This window comes from Otolemur garnettii, unplaced genomic scaffold (genome assembly GCF_000181295.1).
Source record: "Otolemur garnettii isolate 467f Iridium unplaced genomic scaffold, OtoGar3 scaffold00005, whole genome shotgun sequence".
NCBI lineage: Eukaryota > Metazoa > Chordata > Mammalia > Primates > Galagidae > Otolemur > Otolemur garnettii.
In genome coordinates this window covers 15,533,695-15,549,124 of record NW_003852400.1, presented here as the reverse complement: position 1 = coordinate 15,549,124, position 15,430 = coordinate 15,533,695, and the positions used below count along the sequence as shown (strand labels likewise).

Sequence of the window (15,430 nt, the reverse complement as noted above, 5' to 3'; positions counted from 1 at the left end):
TTTTTTTTTTTTTTTTTTTTTTCTTCTCCCTCCCTCCACCCATTAGGTAATTTCTTAAACGTTAGTTGGAATACGGAATCTGTAACCATATCAAGGACATTTTCGTACTAAATTACACTAAATCCGTTGATCTATCCTGAACGTTGAATTGATCTGTTACCCATAAATGATTTTCTAATTCCATGAATTGGTCATTTCAAAAATACAAGTTATCTAGTTCTACCAAATATTTCATTAAAAAATTAAAAAAAAATCTGTTAATATCACACATTGCATTAAAAAATTAAAAAATACATCTGTTAATATCAACATCAATGTCATCAAAAAAAGTCTTTATGTATTGGGAAGCTATCTACCTTAAGGTGGTGAATACAAGTTTTCCAAAATTCTAGTTTTTACTTAAAAGCTTTAATTTTACCATTGGCAAGGAACTCTGTCAGCTGCTTCTTTGAAGTAACAGGCCTACTTTTTTTTTCAAGAAAATTTGTGCCAATGCCTAAGTCTAAAAAATTATAGTTCATAAGCTTTGCTTTCCATTAAAAATAGTATTACAAGAAAAAGTATCTAGTTTAGCTCACAATTCAAACAATTAATTACACAAGTACTTTCCTTGAGGCAATCTTCATATTTTAACATGCTGCAAAAATGCTTTAGTATACTCCTTATGTTGTCATACAGGATATTAAAAAGAGAGGTACTCAAATGTTGAAATTTAATAAAAGTAATGTTTATTGTACCCTTGCTGATCTTACGAAGTGAACTTTTGTTTGTTTTTCCTGAGTACATGGTGGGAAAGAACTCAATGAGTAACTGCTACTATAGTTTAATATAACTGCCTCAATTCATGCTCAGATTCCAGCAGTTTATCTACTATTGCTGCGTTGACATACTGAGGCATTCCTGATACGAATGTCAACACAGCAAACAGGCAAATAACATGTTGGTATTATATGAAAATATTTTTGACATTATGGACCCATAATGAAAGGGTCCTGGAGATCCCCAAGGACATTGTTTTGAGAGCCACTGGTTTGGATAATTCAAGAAATGTAGAAACATCACAGAACAGGAAATATTTTATTGTGCTTCTTAAAAAGGAAATTCATACTGAGTAGCTTCATATCTTCCTGCTATTCAAAATGCTACAGTGAAGACTCAAGAACATTCTAAAATAACTAAACGCAATGAAAAAAAAAATGGAACCAAGCCTCTGAAAGATGTTAAATTTGGTCAGGTACTTAATCCTAACAAAGTAAAGAAAACAAACATTTTACACAGCAAAGAGCGCAAATATTTTCTATTTAGGTCAAAACTGCTTAGGATTAGATTATACACATTGCGTATTATAAGTGTCTTACCTTAGCTCTAGAAGAACTGACATTTTCCATATTTTCAATGCTGCAAATACAATTCTGTGAAACTTTCCGGCAAGCCACTCTGATATAGTCCCAGAAGCTACGAGGACTTTCGTAACCAAACCAGGTTACTTGACCTTCAGGAGACAAATTATAATACTTTAAAAAAAAATTAAAAGAAAACTAGACCTGACAATTAAAAATGCAAGAACAATAAAACTCTGAAAAGTAAAGGTAACATAGTGTGCTACAATGGAAATTGACATAGGGTTCAAAAAGCCTTAAAACTAGTTCTATTCTATCTTTAAGTAGTTGTCTTACTTTGGAAAACTTAAGGGATCTGATCATAGTTTTCTCAACAATAAAATCAAACTAAATGAAATAAAAAGGGAGTAGACACTAAAACCACATTGCTGTTTAATATCCTATTATCTAATACAGTCTTTTAGATAGCACATGGAAAACCTTTCCTGTGGTCCTACTTAACCATTAATTTAAATGTCACCAGCTGAATTCTAAAACTTCCTCTATTTAGAAAAAAATTAAACTTAACTCTTTTTATCCTCTTTATATGGATACTTCAAAAAATGAAACCATGTATGGTTTATCCTATTAGTAAATAAAATCAATGAGCATCTCATAGTCACTGATTCTTCTACTCAGCCACTCTCATCTATAAACCTCCCTCCCCTCTGACTCTTCTGTAGTCACCAACTTAGGAAAATGTCTTGAGATGTTTACCATTATAATCTTTCCTATTTGAGTAAGTACGTGTCCATTCGTGACCAAATGTTCTATGGTGTATACTTTATATTAGTATTAATATTTCATTACAGGACTCTGAGTATTGGGTCCCTGAGAACCATTTTGTACACTCAGTATTTTTAGATGAGATGTGAGAGACATCTTAATACTTTATTCAGTTGTCTGGAATGGTTAGTCTTAATGTAGGGGAGTTGTTTAAGCTTCGTGTAGGAAGATTTCCTTATATATTTTTAAATAAGTGCTTTTTCATCTTGCATGAATTATTTATTTCAAATCTTCTCTTCCCCAGTAATAACTTCTCTCCAGCAACATCAAAAAGGGTTCTTATCAGCAAGCATCATTTAGGAGCAGTATCAAGAGATGATATTTGAGAGGTTTCCAACTATGGCAACACATTAGGATGACTGGACTGCTTTTTAAAAATATTTAGATCTGGTCTCCCCCAAAACTGAAAAATCAAAATCTATGGAAAAACCTAGACATTAGCATTTTAGAAAATATCTTCCTGGTATTTCTAATGATGTACTTAGAGTTAATTAATTAACAGAAATCCTACAAATCATGCTAGGTAGGCCTCTTCTTGCAGCAAACTGCTCACCATCTCCCCACTGCTGGCACAGCGCCCTGGGTTTGCTTATCTATAAGTCTCCTCTCTGTCCTTCATTTGCTCAACAAGTGTTCTTGTTAGCAAGAACGTTTATTTCTTTACTTGATCATTTCACATAATAGGAGATAATATCACAAAAGCAGGGATTGTGCCTTCCATGTCTTTAGATCAGTTTCCAACACACGACTCAGTTTTTAGCTCACAGTCTGCACTCAATAAATAGCTGGTAAAAAAAAAAAAGAATTTGTAAATCAGCACACAAAGTATCATCTTAATTGCAATGAACATAAACATTTGAATTTTTAAAAATTCAATTAGTATCTTTTTATAACAGTTCTGATGATAATGTAATATTCAGGTGTTTGCATGCTAGATTACAAATATCAAATATTCTGTACAAATATATCTACTTTTGTCTACATGTAAATAAAACACAAAATATCTAAAAATCCTTATTCAAATAACTATGCAATTAGGCGGCACCTACAGCTCAAGAAGCAGGGCACCAGCCCCCTATGCTGGAGGTGGTGGGTTCCAACCCAGCTCCAGCCAAAAAAATAAAAAATAAAATAAAATCTTACTACTTATAAGTAAAAATCTATGGAAATATTTGTAATCTCTCTTGTTCCTTTTAAACTCTTTCCATCACTTTCCTTTGCCCCTTTCTTCTCTGAATTAAAAACGTCCTGGTAGTGCAAAGTATGGACTTTTGAAAAAAGGAGACCTTAATTACATCTCTTTCTAGCTGTGTGAGCTTGAACAAATTACTTAAATTCACTCCGTAAATCTAAGCCTCCTCTGTAAATTGAGAATAATGGTATTATCTGCCTGGGAGCACTGATTGTGAGGGTTAGATGAGATCATGTACATGCAGCGAGTAGCAAAGAACCTAGTACATATTAAATACTAAACAAATGCCAATTATTCCTACTATTATTACTGTTACCACACAGACGGTGAAGGGAACCAAGCTCCCTTCACACCACAAAATGAAGTAGGAATGAAATAGAAAGCTAAGTTCTACCCACTAATCGCTTAGAAGCTAGAGAAATCTTTAAAATTTACTCCCTCGCCCAACCTTTTCCATTCTAAACTTACCTCTTCAAAATGCTTCTAAGCTCAATCAGATTTCCTTGCCTTTTATCATTTGGTACCATCCTATTATTTCAAAATGAGAGGTACAGCTGCCAGGCTGCCCTCAAGAAAGAGAATGTCACAAGGATTCTCTGATGACTTTACATTTCTCTAAAGGACAATATGAGGAACAAACGTCACAGAAAAAGACAAGGAAACAGGCAACACTGCAGTAGCCCAAGGCAACCACCTGTAAGGAGAACCCAGACAGCTAACCAGAGAAAAGTAAAGCATAGGTTGCCTATGGCCAAGAACTTCCTTGGTAAGGAAATAATTCCCAGGTCCAGCATTTTTGCACAGGGTATGATTTGCTTCTCTACAACACTTTCTAAACCTTTTCATTAGTTACCCATGTCTGAGGAAAGTAATTGGTAAGAATTTTGAAATAGAGCTGTTAAACATTAAAGAATATTGGAAAAAAAAAACACCTTGTTTTGGAGGAGAGAAAGCAAAGATATCAAAAAATCAGAAAGCTTCGGTTAAGCAGAGAAGGAGAGGCCTCTAAACCTCTGGGACTCCTGCTATAGGGTGAGTTCTATCTCTATACAGAGACTTTTACCAAAAAGATGATAAGATTTCCTGGATTACAAACTGAGAAACTAAACAATGAACAGGATGGCATGTCACCGTGACTAGAAGGGCCTTAAATAAACCAGTGATCTCTTCATAACACTTGTAGACTCAACAACTAGATGTGACTTGGCTTGATTTTGCCCTCCTTCCTCTTCAACATGCATTACTTCCAAAGTTAAGTTCTGAATTTAGGACACTAAACTTTTCCACCTTCAGAAGGATCTTCTTTAAAAGAAGGTGGATTCCTCTGCTAACACCTATAAACAAAAGCTCTCGTGTAAATTGTATTATCTTAGAATTTTACCTAATTAATTTCTTCATCTACAAAATAGGTTTAATTTAATTAAATATAATAGAAGTGTTCAATTGGTTGTTCAAGATATCATTATTTAAACATCACTTTTATGTAAACACAGACTAACTGCCTGCAAAAGTCTTCTGAATGTACCCAGTATTCAAAAGGAAGACTAAAGAAGTTATAAGCTGATTATTACCTTTAAAGTAAATATTGAAATAATAAATAGCCACTCCCAGGATATTTTAATTTCATTTAAAAATAACCACAAAAGCAAGTCAAATACCAAGAAAATGACTAGTCTATATTTTGGAGAAATTGTATTTGAAAGAAGACATATGACATTAATAACATAATTCTCTTGTTAAAGCTCTTCATGACTATAGGTATATAATATGCTTTTAATTATAAGTGCTCTTGGAAATTGACTTTTTTACCAATGAGAAAGTTAAACAAGCTTTTTCAAACTTGTTCACATCGCATCAATCCAACTCTAGTTCATTTTAGGTACAGACCCAACTGGTGAAAAATTTGCTTGACTAAATGACAGTCTGCTACTGACCAGCCCTATGATAATCTTTCTTAATATAAATTTGCTCATTTTCAGCACCTAAAAATGGCTTGCAATCTCTAGGGTCCAATGTTATTCCAAAATTACTCTTCTGTGTTCTTTAAGTGAGATATTTATTCACATTTTGCAATATGCTTGTGTTTTATTTATATCTTATTTTATGACCAGGATGAGACCTTCTAAGAACAGAAATGAAATTTTCTACTACAGTGGCTCTCTACTAAGCAGTGGCTTATGATAAATCATCATTTAATATGGGCAGCACCTGTGGCTCAAAGGAGTAGGGCGCCAGCCCCATATGCCTGAGGTGGCAGGTTCAAACCCAACCCTGGCCAAAAACTGGAAAAAAAAAAAAAACCCATCTTTTAATAATGTAATATATAAATGAATTTATTAATTGATTTTCTTTCCCTATACATGTAATAGTAGTAAACAGTAAATGAAAAACTGATCTAATAAACTAAAGTTCTGATCATGTTAAATCTATCACCTATCCAACAATACTAAATACTAATACACCTTGGAGCTGCTATTCATCTAGACAAGGCAACAGAAGACCATATAGAACCACAGAAGTTTAATAAACCACTCATATCACGGTAAAAAGTTTTCAGACATTTAAAGGAAATAAGTTTCTTCTGGATTTATTTTGCTTCTGTATTAACATTTAGATATTTCACTTTGAAATTTTCACTTTAAATTTGATAGCAGCAATCCTAACTTTCTTACTGCTAATTTATAAAACAAAGTTAATGTTTTTTACTAAACAGAAAAAATTCTCATTTCTTTGCAAGAAGCTGAAAACTTTTTCTTTAAAAAAATTACTATTACTAGTTCATGTGTATAATTATTAGACCACCCAGATGAAGGTAAAATTATGACACTGATTCATTTTCTAACTAAAATTTTCTAAATTCTCACATTAATGTTTTAAAAAATTAGAACAAATTTAAACACTAAAAAGTAATTTGAGTTACACTTTAGGCTGGATCTGAAGAATTCAGAATCTAGGTTAGATACTCAATTGTAGAACACTGCTAGTTTTATATGTTACTTACAGGATGCCTCAAATAAATCAGTTAGCCCCTATGAATCACAGTTTCTCATCTATGAAATGTAATTATTCTCCTTTGTTACCAACAATTTAATGTCTAATTCATTGGTAAGGAATTATTCACAGACACACCAATATCAAAATTATGTATCCACATCATAAAAATTAATCAAGTCTTAATTTTCCAAAACAAAAAGATTAAGATAACCAAAGCAACTGAAAAATGAATTGACTTAATAGGCTTTTTTTATAACTCAGCAATTTTACTATCTCTCCAAACAGAATTACAAAGGTTTTGTTTTTCATCCCCTAGCATTATTGACATACAGTTTAAAATACTAGTGGACAAAATTAGTATGTGGAAGGCTGAGGTCTACACAGAGAACCCACATAAATGTGTAGCCGTGAAGAAATCAAGTATAATTTGTTTCAGTAGTGATTAGGGCTCTAAGTACAGAGCATAAAACAAAGAAACTGTTCAAAATGACTATTTGTGGAAATTAGGATTAAGAAATGAGGAGACATTTATTTTCCATTTTTTTCTTTGTCCTCCTGTAATTTTTAAAATATTTACTTTGTATTTCTTTTCTAACTAAAAAATATTTTAAAAGGCTAGATTATAAGGACAGAGGCCCAGCAGAATTTTGCACATAACAGGAATTCAATTTAAAAAAAAAGATTTCAAAAAGTAAATACAGGGATGAATTCTACTTGAGAGACAGGAAACTAAGGAATACATTCCTTTTTTTTTTTTAAGAAATAAATTCCCACAAATGGTTCAAGAATGACAGAGCTGTTTTTATTGGTAGCTCTCACCTATGTTTTACTCAGTGACTAGAATATTCATATAGCTTCCTTGAGTTCCTAGTTTGATGTAAAACAAATACGATACAGTACTTACAAAATTGAGCAAATAATAAATAAATCTTATTATGATTTCCAAAAAATGTAAACACGGATATGCACGATTCATAAAATAGTAATTAAGGTTATAGAACTTAGAAATCTGCATGAGTCACATGGGAGAGGAAAAAGACAAAATTGATTATTATATGGTTTGGGTTTACAAGATTTTAATTTAAAAAATTAGCATAAGCATACCTATGCCCTGTGCATTAAAACAAAAACAAAAAACCTAAAAGCTTTGCAAAACCCATGCAATGTACTAAAAGAGATCACTTAACTGATACTGCCCTCCCCAGTAAGTCAATTCCATGCTCCCGTGCAGCTCAGTGGCGGGAGACATCACCAGCATAGAGTACCCTTGAAGAGGTATTTGGAGATGAGCCAGCCATCTGCAACTTTGGGAAATCTCTTTAAAAAAAATAAACAACAACAACACACAGATATTTTAAAAACCTGCCGTCATGTTTACAATTCCAAACTGAATAGCCCAAATAAGATGGCTATACATAATTTTGAAGCAGCAAACACTATTTTTACCTAATAAATAAAATGAACTCAATTGAGATGAATGTGAACTACACTTAGAAAGTAAATCATTCTGGCCCCTTGAAGCCTGTTCTATTGGAGAAGCTATGTGTGCTTCCTGTTTATTTCTGGCTCCATCATTCTACCTCAAATTTAATAAATTTAGGACTGTGGACATCAAAAATTAGCAACAGCCTGACTGAATTTGCTAGATTTGTATCTCAAAAACTTACCAGATTGGTTAAAATTACTTTTGAACTATATAGCTCAGAAAGTTTTTGACTTTATAAATACAACTTTTTTACCATGGCCTTTTCTAAAAGTTATAAATACATGTTGAAAAAGCATTTCTCTTTTTTTGTCTAAGCAATCATAAAGTTTTTATTTTTATTTCATTGATTATTTGCTTAATGATGAGAACAGCACTTAGATATTTAGTAAAAAAGTATGCCTATTCTATAAAAGCTACTGTTTTATTGGCTACAGCCTCCAATTATTGTTTAATAATTACCATCTGGAAAAGTACTATAAATTCTTGCTATGTTGTTTGGAAACTGCTAGTATAATTACACAAGGAAACTTCAAAGCCAAATTTTTGAAATCACATTCCCAAGAAATGACATTTCCTTCTCTCATAAGCAAACACTGAAATCTTCAATAGCACATGTTCCCACACCTTACCAAATACTTAGATCCTTTATAAAAATCAAATTAAAAACCAAACAAACACAGTAATGTGGCAAGAAAAATAAAAGGAAGGAGATACTTAAGCTGTGCCACATCCATGGCTCTACCACTTACTCTCTATCCCCTTACCTCTGTTGGTAACATTTTAAACAAACACTACATTTGGAAACATATTTAAAAGGTCCTATAATTTGGTACCCTAGTTAAAGCCCCTAATACCACGACCCTTAATACAGTTCCTGTGGGTCACAACCCACAGGCTGAGAACCGCAGCCCTATTAGAAGATAATGTTCTTGCTATAACTACAACAAATGTAAATGAAAATTTCTCAACATTGAAATGTAAATAGAATGCTTCTCACTGCAAGATATCAGTTCTTAATGTTTAAACCACATTTATCGTCTCTGCCCTACATAAAATTCTCTATATTATTTGTGATTTATAGATTCAAAAAACGTATCAGAATAAAAAACTTCCCCTGGATATTTTAAAGAAATTTTGCTTTAAAAAGTGTATCAAATAAGCTATATGACATGACCATGATGTATGTCATGGCTTAATCTCTCATATAAAGTGGGAAATAGTTACTGAATTTATTTTATTTTTAGAGACAGGGTTTTGCTCTATTTTGTAGGCTGCAACTCCTGGGCTCAAGCAATCCTCCCACCCTGGCCTCCCAAGTAGCTAGGATTATAGATACTCATCAACATGCCTAGCTAATTTTTGGGGCGGGCGGGGGGGAAAGACAGGGTCTAGGTTTCCTACAGTGATCTCAAACTCCTGGGCTCAAGTGATCCACATCTCTCAGCCTCTCAAAGTGCTGAGATTATAGGCATAAGCCACTGTGTCTGACCTTATTTTAAAACTCGATTTATATTTTGTTTGTTTTTTTTTTTTTAAACTGTTAGGTCCAACCACAATGGCTCACACAACTAATCCTAGCACTCTGGGAGGCCAAAGAGGGAGAATCACTATAGGTCAGGAGTTAGAGATCAGCCTGAACAAGAGGGATACTGCCATCTCTACTGAAGATACAAAAAATTAGCTGGGTGTGGTGAAGTCCCGGCTACTCAGGAGGCTGAGGCAGGAAGATCACCTGAGCCCAGGAGTCTGAGGTTGCAGTGATCTAGGCTAATGCCACTGCACTCTAACTTGGGTGACAGAGCAAGAATCTGTGTCCAAAAAAAAAAAAAAGGAAAATCTGTTAGTATGCCTGTCTTTATGCCCTGGTTATATGTATTATTTTCATTTTGGCCATGCAAGTTCATGGGATTTTTTTTTTTAATTTTTCACTTATTTCAAAGATTTAATTGCTTTAATCATGTTAATATGTTTAAACCATTCCAGACCATTTAAAATTAGCCAGAAATATCCAGAATAGACAGCAATATACTGGATTCTAAATTATCAAGAATCAAATTTCAACAACTCTCAATTTATAGATGGAAAAAAGAGGCTCAGGGACAGCTGCCAGGACACAGTACATCTCTGTCCCAGAAGCTGCCAGCTGATCCACACCTTTGGCTATAGGCAGGATATGACAGTTGGAGAACCAGTTGGATTTCCTGGTTGGTTACACGTTCTCACTGACAGCCCAGAAATAAGAAAGAAAGAAAAAAAGGCAGCGAAACATGTAGTGTGTCTGGTGTAAATATTTTTCATATAAAATTTAAATCTTTAGAATTGTTTCTGCCCCTCAAAAATAAGCGAATTACAAAGTTCATGTTATTTCACAGTGGCCCAAGACTTTGTTGTTTGTAGAAAGGGTTCACATATGCAATAGAAATAAAATCTTTTGTTATAAAATATACAATATTAAAAGAAAGTGATACAGTATTTTACCATTAGGTGCCTTAGAAAAACAGTTGAGACAAGACCAAATAGACCAGGTTCAGAAAGTGTTTGTTCAAGCACAAAATTCATTCAAATGCAAGTTATAATCATACAATGAATAGTTATTTTAGATACTACTTTCTGAAATGTTAGCCAAAGGAAGAGTCCACTCAGGTATGCAGTAAGGGAATGCTTAACCATACCAATAACACATTTCCTGAAGCAAAAAGTATATAATTTTCAAAATCAAATCATTGAAAATAATGTACAAATTTTTGTATTAATGTTGAAATTAGGCTTCACAAAGAAAAGATCATTGACCACTGCTTTAAACAAATGTATCTGTCTTGGTGATAAAACTGAACGTGGCTCTAATTCATGAGTATGATATTTATTTTTACATATTTTTCATGTCAGCCCTGTTTCAACTTCAGCTTTCTATTCATTTCTATTTCTTTGATAATTGAACTACATTACCATGATTGATATAACCTAATAAATGTTAACAGTTATACAGGAGATGAACTTTTAGCTTTTGCTATATATATTCTAATTTTCTATCTCTGCGTATATATTGTTCTAATAAAGTTGCAGGTAGATGCCTTTATATAAATGTGCCAGGATAGATTATAGAAAAGGCTCCTAGATGAACTCATCTGAAAATGGACTGTCATTTGTAAGGCAAATAAAAATAATTATAAATTCTCAGATAATAATTGGACCTTTCACAAGTGTTATCTTTAAATCGGCAATATCACATAGAACATACTCTGTTCTGTTACTATTTAACAATAACAATGTTGGTGCAAATTCTTTTCTAGAATTTTGAATCTTCAACCTTGTATTTATATATGAGAAAAATTATCCATAAAGCAACAGGTATAAACACAATTAAATACTGTAATTTAGCTAACAATAAAACAATATCTTATATGTGCCCATTTTTCATTTTTTAACAAGTTCTGGAATTAAAATGTATCATATGTAACTTCTCTTAAACTTTTAATAGACTGCTTTAAAACAGCATTTATAGGAAGATAATAGATATGTTAGACACAGAGTATTTATTAGTTGATTTAACAATTTAAAAAAATCAAGTACCTAAATTGTGCTCATCTTTTGAAGTTGAAAGGCCATAATAAGTTTAAGGAAGGAAAATGGAGAATTTTAATAAAATGAAATTATTAGATTATATGAACTACAGTAATTGGTAAATAAGGAAAACTATTAATGAATAGAAATTAATACTTCCATTTAATTTTACTTCCTTGAAATTAAAGTATTTTAATTTATGGAAAACAAGGATAACAAAAAAACAATTAAAAAGTTTATAGAACAAGCTCGGTGCCTGTAGCTCAGTGAGCAGGGCGCTGGCCACAGACACTGAAGGGGGCAGTTTCGAGCCTGGTCTAGTCCTGCTAAAAAACAATGACAAGGGGCACTGTAGCAGACACCTGTAGTCCCAGCTACTGGGGAGATTGAGGCAAGAGAATCGCATAAACCCGTGAGTTTGAGGTTGCTGTGAGCTGTGACGCTACAGCACTCTACTGAGGGCAACATAGTGAGACTGTCTCAAAAAAAAAAAATTTATAGAACATAACTGAATTATGGGGTCACCTCAGTTTCTTATAAACTATCAAGAAAACTATGAGAGCTATTTAAAAATTTAGTATAAAAATACAGTGAATATGCAAACACACAAGGATTAGGCATTCAAAATTCTAACATACTTTAATCAACTCTTAATCATGGTATATGTTAGAAAAAGCAAATTATACATTAAAACAAGAATAGCATTAGACTTCTAGTAAAGTACTTTGCAGTGATTTTAATTTCCTTAAAGAAAAGGGATAACAATGCCATGAATTTATATAAGATTTTGAGAACTCATCGAAATTAGAAAATCAGAAGGATGTAGGAACTGAGATTATTATAATACTCTCCAAAAACGAATGAAGTCCACAAAACTATAATCTCTCTCTGTCCTATAAAATGAAAACTATTTACTTTCCTTAAATGAGCAACAGTTGAGCAATACAGTAATCAAAACTATTGCTGAATTTATGCAATAAGAACAAAATTAACAAGAAGACAAATTTCTATGACTCGAAATACAGTATGATTTGATAATTACAAGTTCTATGTTAATTTATAAGTTCTATGTTAATAATTACAAGTTCTATGCTCTACATTAATTTGCAAAAGTCACAAGGTCAAACTAGAAATGTACTATTACAGAAGAACCTCCATAGTTGACACCTCCGTATGTTGACCAGTGTGTGACAGTCCCTTAGGTATCAACTTACATAGGGTCTCCTATATTTTTCTGGCAGAAATTCAAAGAGGTACAATCATAATAAAATATGAACTACCATCAGAGACCATCAATTCTTTGTAAAGCCAAGATATTAGACTACCTGGTCGAATCATAAACTTCTTAAAAACTCTCATCTTAAAAAGGAGATTCAAAATTTAGACAATTTTTTTTTTTTTTGAGACAAGATGTCATTTCACTCTGTCACCTAAGCTAGAACACAGTGGTGTGATCATAGTTCACTGCAACCTCAAACTCCTGGGCTAAAGCAATCCTCTGGCTTCAGTTCCCGAGTAACTGGGACTACAGGCAAGGGCCACCACACCTGGCTTATTGTTAAACTTTTTGTAGAGATACAGTCTTGCTAGTGTAATTCTCTTGCCTCAGCCTCCCAAGTAGCTAATAATTATAAATAATTAGAAAATTTGGGAAAAGTCAACAAAATTTGGAAAATGACTTATGGTCATTTATATATTAAATATTATGTAACTATTAAATAGGAAATGGAATATATACAAAAGAATAAAAAGCATATGCAGAAACAAAAGTACATGAATGTTTACAGAAATATTATTCATAAGAGAAAAAAGTGGAAGCAATCCAAATATCTATTAACTGATGAATGGATACACAAAATGTGATATTACCCGTGTAGTGAATATTTTTCAGCCATAAAAAGAATGAAGTACTGATACATCCTACAATGTGAATGAACTTTGAAAATATTATGCTAAGGGAAAGAAGCCAAACATAGAAGGCCACATAATTTATAATTCCATTTATAAATAAATCCATAAGAACGGAAAAGTAGTTAGTGGCTGCCAGGGGATAGGGGAAATGAAATGATATGGAGTTTATTTGGGGGGTGATGAAACTTTTCTGGAATTAGATAGTAGTGATAGTTGTACAACTCTGTAAATATACTAAAAACCACTGAATTGTATACATTAAAACAGCTAAAATAGTGAATTTTATCTCAATTTTTTAAAATACTAAAAAAAATGAAATAGGGTAGTGCCCATGGCTCAAGGAGTAGGGTGCCTGCCCCATATACTGGGGGTGACAGGTTCAAGCCCAGCCCTGGCCAAAACTGGGAAAAAAAAAAAAAAAGGAAAATGTAAGTATGGCCACAGAAAGATGCCTATAACATACTAAGGCTACACACAGATCATAACAAAGAAAAATATATACATATATTCGTACATATATGATGACTATTGGGCAAAGTCACCAGCTACAATTACATATGGGATTTCTGGAAGTTTTTATATATTTTTATTTATTTATTTTTTTAAGACAGAGTCTCACTTATCACCCTCAGTAGAGTACCATGGCATCATAGCTCACAACATCAAACTCTTGGACAAAAGCAAGCCTCTTGCCTCAGCCTCCCAAGCAGCTGGGACTACAGGTGTCTACCATAATTCCTGGCTATTTTTTAAGATGAGGTCTCGCTCTTGGCTCAGGCTGGTCTCGAACCTGTGAGCTCAGGCAATCCACCCTCCTCAGCCTCCCAGAGTGCTACAATTACAAGTGTGAGCTACCACGCCTGGCCCTTCAAATCTTTTATTAATACTACCTACGGCTTTATATTTGAACCTCTCATGACTTTTACAAGGAGTAGGAGGAAGAAGAAACATAAAATAATGGGTAGCCAAGAAGACATAGTATATATAGACAAAAAGGTTAAGGAATCATGACCATTTTCTTTTTCTCCCTTTCTTCTTACTACTATAGTAGACTATTAACAGGAACGCTAACATAGTCAAGTTATTTGTTCAGTAATTACTGGACAGAATTTTAAAGGGGAGAAGGAGCCTTCTTGAAAGGCATCAGAAAAACAATATGTGATGAGGGTTATAAGCTTAAAAGTAAATAAAGCATAGGAATGTAATATTGAATTAAAAGGATATATAAAAATGCAGAAATCTGGGTGATACTTAAATTTTTCTAGTTACCACCTTTTTCACTATAATTGCCTTAGAGATTAAAACTTTCTGTTTTTAGAATCTATTTACTCCTGAATCTTAAATTTACTATAAAACATCAATATATATTACACACAACATCACAGAATATGTATATATTCTCTATGCATTTTAACACACTGACTCAGATTCATCATGGTACATATAATCCTGCATACATCAAGGATAACTTAAATATTATGATTTTCTGTGATATAAAACCTATTGCAACTGTCCTAAATTTCCAAGTATGTAACTTAAAAAGGTGTTTCTCAGAGTGGCCTTGTCCATTGTCTAAAAGCCAAACTTTGGTGACCTTCAGAGCCAATTTCTTATCTCTGGTACCATGTTTTGGCATGAGTATATGGGTTTTTTACTGGATGAGTTGTGTTCATATATTACTACAGAAACAATTCAGGTCTCATTTTGTGTGCAAACTGAGAATCAAAAGTTGGAAAACCTTCAAAAATGAACAAAGAAAACTCAAAGGCCAATGGACAGGTTTATCTTTACTCATTGTTTCTAATAATGTTTACACCGTACTTCAAAAGACGGCCTCATGGGGAGGTGACTATTTATTATCAAAATCAGGAAGAGCTTTGAGGTTCAAGCCAAGGTTCCTGAGCAAAACTAGGTATCATAATAGTTCAACTCGATTACAAAAATTCCAAAATGTCAAATCACAGGAGTTCGAAATCTTTTTAAGAATTGAAATCCAAGTGCTATCAGAAAAAAAATACAGAAATTGTTACTCTTGCATTAAACATTTAATTTTCTAAAATATATTCACTTACTGTCTACCATATCTCAAGCACTGGTCTAGAGATTTGGGATACATCAATG

General features: G+C 33.0%; 1 protein-coding gene across 3 annotated transcripts in view; it reads right to left on the bottom strand.

Annotated features, from left to right (window-relative positions):
- The window catches only part of RUNDC3B (RUN domain containing 3B), a 138,339-nt gene that overhangs the window by 88,862 nt on the left and 34,047 nt on the right, over nucleotides 1-15,430 (bottom strand). For 2 of the 3 annotated variants that reach the window (XM_012811643.2, XM_003782642.1), the window contains exon 3: nucleotides 1,359-1,492. In XM_012811643.2, the coding sequence (XP_012667097.1) occupies nucleotides 1,359-1,492 (134 nt within the window). Of the gene's footprint in view, nucleotides 1-1,358; nucleotides 1,496-7,620; nucleotides 7,669-15,430 lie in introns of all 3 variants that reach the window. The other variant, XM_012811636.2, reaches the window with a different exon arrangement.